The sequence below is a fragment of the Phaethon lepturus genome, unplaced genomic scaffold (assembly GCF_000687285.1).
Source record: "Phaethon lepturus isolate BGI_N335 unplaced genomic scaffold, ASM68728v1 scaffold27699, whole genome shotgun sequence".
NCBI classification, from domain to species: Eukaryota; Metazoa; Chordata; class Aves; order Phaethontiformes; family Phaethontidae; genus Phaethon; species Phaethon lepturus.
In genome coordinates, this window is record NW_010561685.1 from 4,665 (window position 1) to 8,554 (window position 3,890).

Here is a 3,890-nt window from a genome sequence, read left to right on the forward strand (position 1 = left end):
TACTCAGCAAAAGGTGGAGTCCAATCTGCGAGGCTGGAGAACGTGCTGCTTTAAGCCACCAGGAAGGGAGTTCAAGCGTACGTGTTTTACTTAGTATGCGCCGGGTCATTTGCCACAGCTCAGCTGATGGGCAGTAACTGAGGCTGTAGTAATTTAATTGCTTTTGATCATGTGCTTATATCCTATTTAATTTTGAAGTCAATTATGAGTGGTTTGACTTTTTCTTTTGGGAGGTGATTTAAAATTGTCCCGTAATATTAAGGTTGCAGTCGTGCAAGAGACAAGCAGTTCTGACTGCTGCGAAGCTGGATGGGCTAATACTCAATACAGTCGGAGATTTCCTGCGTTTGTTGATGTGGGTCTTTGAAGGTTTGAGGTTATGACGGTCACGTTACTTGCTCTGTCATTTCTCTAACTTTCTCTTTCTTTCTTCCCCCAGTGGCTTAACTCACGAGTCTCACAAGAAGGATGTTGAACAGGTCTACCTCCGCTGTTCCGAAGGGTCAATAGAGTGGATGTATCCCACGGGAGCACTCATAGTCAACCTGCGACCCAATACTTCACCTGCCTCTTACAAACATTTGACTGTTTGCATAAAGCCCTTCAAGGACTCAGCAGGAGCAAATATTTATTTGGAAAAAACTGGAGAACTGAAACTCTTGGTCCGAGATGGAGATCGCAGCCCCAGTAAAGTATATTGCTTTGGCTATGACCAGGGGGGCCTGTTTATTGAGGCCACTCCTCAGCAGGACATTAGCAGGAAGATTACAGGCTTCCAGTACGAATTGATGAACAAGGAGGTAGCATCTGATTTGCACACAGTTTCTGGTGAGTTCTGGGGTATTGGTCATATTTTCATGTACTGCATTGGATGTATAACAGATGGCAGAGTGAGTGAGTGGGAAAGTGGTTGGATCTGAATTTCATGTGCTTTTAAGGACATGTTTTATAAACGGGCTATTGCGGAAGAATTTATTTTTTTGGGGGTTTTTTTTTTGAGGGGGGGTGTTGTTGTTGGTTTTTTTGGAAGTTGGAAGCCTAGGCTGAGTTCCAAATGATTTAAGGGTTACGTTGTGAATGATTCTCCCCTTGCAGGCGTGGGGTGAATTACAGGAGCTGGCTTTACCCTGCAATGAACTCCAGTGTGAACTTGGCTTCCAAGCCTTGCTGTAACAGTTTTCTAACTACTTTTTAACTCAGTTTTTAAGACCCCGCTGCATGTTTTGAATAATAAACATTTAAACAAGGAGGAACTCCTTTTCCGTGGGTTTGGTTTTTTTTTTCCATCTGAAACTACTGCTACTTGCTGACCTAATTATTGCCTTTTTTTTTTAAAAAAAAAAAAAAAAACAAACAAGGGAAATGGTGTGTTCCTTCCTTGGCTCTGTCTACTACACTCTCTTGAGCATTACTGTGCCATAGGAGAGCTCTTCAACACCATGACACTACTTTTACAGTGCCGGTGTTGTCTTTTCTCTCAACCATTATGAAAAGCAAGTTTTATAGGGAGGAATTTTATGCCAACGAAAAGCTTGTAGGAAGGGGGAGTGGACAAACTGAAAGAGCTTACAAGCCTGTAGGGTCTGATACTAAATAGCAAGCTCAATACCATTTGGGAACAATAGCTCTAGGTATAACCTAATTATGCTAATCAATTACTTTGAGCTGAAGAATAACTAGCCTTTGTGGAGGATGATGGGGGGGAAGGGGAAATTCTCTTCAGATAGGTGGTATCTCCTTCACGCATCTCCTCAATTCCTTTTATCCCCAAAACCAAGGAGGGGAGATTTCTAGAATAGCCTGAGGAATAGCAGATCTAGGGTAGTTTTTTCCAAATGGCTAGTGGAGTCTCAAGGTTTAGAGATGTGAAGTGGGGAGGCCATGGTGGCAACCAGATTTCTCTTTTGAAATGGGGGGGAGCGAAGGCAGCCCTGCGGCAGGGGAGAGGAGTCCTCACAGCACACTTGAGCTGACTCAGCCCAGGGTAAAACCTGGTGTAAAGTGAGCCTAAGAGATGTAAAGTGAGCCTAAGACGCCCGTACGTAGGCTGTCTAGATTTTGCGGTAGCGATGCCATATGCTTTGCCCGAGATGCTACTTGATAAGCAGTGGTGTGGCTCATTAAACTGCAGCTGTATCTTCTAGGCATGGCATCCCTCGTCCTTTTTCGGGATAAGCGATTGCAGAGCTCGAGTCGTGTCCTCTCCCCTCCCCTGGCTCCCTTCCACAACAGGACTCTCTGTATTTGTGCTTACTCGCCGCCCTGCTAGCGTTTAGATGGTGGCACACCAATTCAGATGTGGCTTTGGTTTCTTTTTTTGTACAGGTCTTGGGCTGAGATGAACAGTCCTTAACTCAGCAAGACAGTAGTTGGCCGAGGGCTAATGCAGTAACCCCGAGAACTGATAGATGGCGTGTTTGCCATTAAAACAAAAACCCCATAAACACAAATATTCAAGTATTTAAGTTGCCTTCGTTACTTTCGCCATGTATGCAACTTGTAGCTTAAATCAAGGGTCCTGCATTGTACGAGTGCTGCAAAAGGAGCAGGGTGTCTGCCGCAGAGCCGTTTTCCCAGTAAGATCATTTCTGCAAAGATGAATATGCTGCGCAGAATGTTAGCTATGTCGTAAAATTCCATTGCAGAAGACATTAAATACATTGTTTGATCGGTTATTTGGAGAATGTTCCCAGATTCAGTGCTGCTTTCTTTGACAGGCTGTGAGGACGGAGACACAGGCAGGCTAGTGATAGGTCACTTAAACTTACCAAGGAAAGTCCTATACTTTTTTTTTTCCCGGAAAAAGATTTGCCATTGCTTTTGCATACGAGTAAAATAATATGCAAGAAATACTGCCATCGCTGCTGTTTTTAGTTTGCACATAGAAAGGTTTCTCCCAAGCTTTGCTAAAATCAAGCGGGCTTGCTGCTGGCGTACTTAGCACCACAAGCCGGCCCAAACTGCTGTGTTTTTAGAATGAAGTGCTCTTCATTCCACATAAAGTCTTGGAGATTTTTAAAGCTGATGGGAGTTTTCTTCAGAGAGTTTCAGAAGTCAAACTGAGGACTGAATCCAATTACAGCCTTCCTCTTTGATAGGCATATTAAATCACTTTTTCTGTGACTGCTGTATTTTCAGCTGTAACAGACACTGGTTGAATTTCAGCGCTGTCTTATAAAACAATGTGGTAGGCTATCTGCTTCACGCTCCAAGTGTCTTGTTTGGACAGAAGAAGCTTTTTAATAGTTCATCAGCAGAGCCTTCAGGGCAAACTAGGGATTTCTATTGTATTTTAAATTATTTCGCTTGCCTTTTTTTGGATCCCCAGACTCTGGGGAGGGGCGGGGGGGGTGAAAACACGATGAAAATGCCATACATGACTCTTTCCACTACTCAGTCAGATGAGCACTTTTATTCTCCTATAAATATCTATATGTCTGGGGAATCTGCCAAATAGCTGCCTTGTGAGGCTCCTATAGAGCAATATATTTGGGGCTCTTTGCAGTTCATGGGCCTCCGTTCTCCTGGAGCTGCTTCTAGTTTTTCTCTGAAACCTCCAAGTAAATGCCCTTTACTGAGCTGTTCACGTGGAGGGGAAGTTCACAGTCGGTTGACCGAAGTCACTGGCGTCTTCTTCATCGGAGAGGAGGCTCGAGCCAGAGGCAAGCGCCGACCTTAAAGGAGCTGAAAACTGGATTTAAGGTTCTGCGTTGCTCTCCAAGCATACTTGGTCATGAACGTGCCCAACGTTCTTTTGGCTGTTGCAGGCTGGAAAAAGCAGGCTGCTGCGCTCTCGGTTGCAGTCTGATGGCGTTCAGCGGAGCTGGAGTACGTGCGGAGGGATGAGGGAGGCGTGAGGGGCCGCTGCAGGCGGCGGCCGAGGCGGGCAG

The 3,890-nt window shown here is 45.0% G+C and overlaps 1 protein-coding gene across 1 annotated transcript; it reads left to right on the forward strand.

Moving 5' to 3' along the window:
• Window positions 1-439: 439 nt before the first annotated feature.
• Window positions 440-1,173, forward strand: LOC104616209 (meteorin-like protein; the record flags this gene model as incomplete). The annotated part of the gene is made up of 2 exons (XM_010294075.1): window positions 440-890; window positions 1,096-1,173. Coding segments are annotated over 2 exons (529 nt in total), but the record flags the coding sequence as incomplete, so codon positions are not given.
• Between the last annotated feature and the right edge of the window lie 2,717 nt (window positions 1,174-3,890).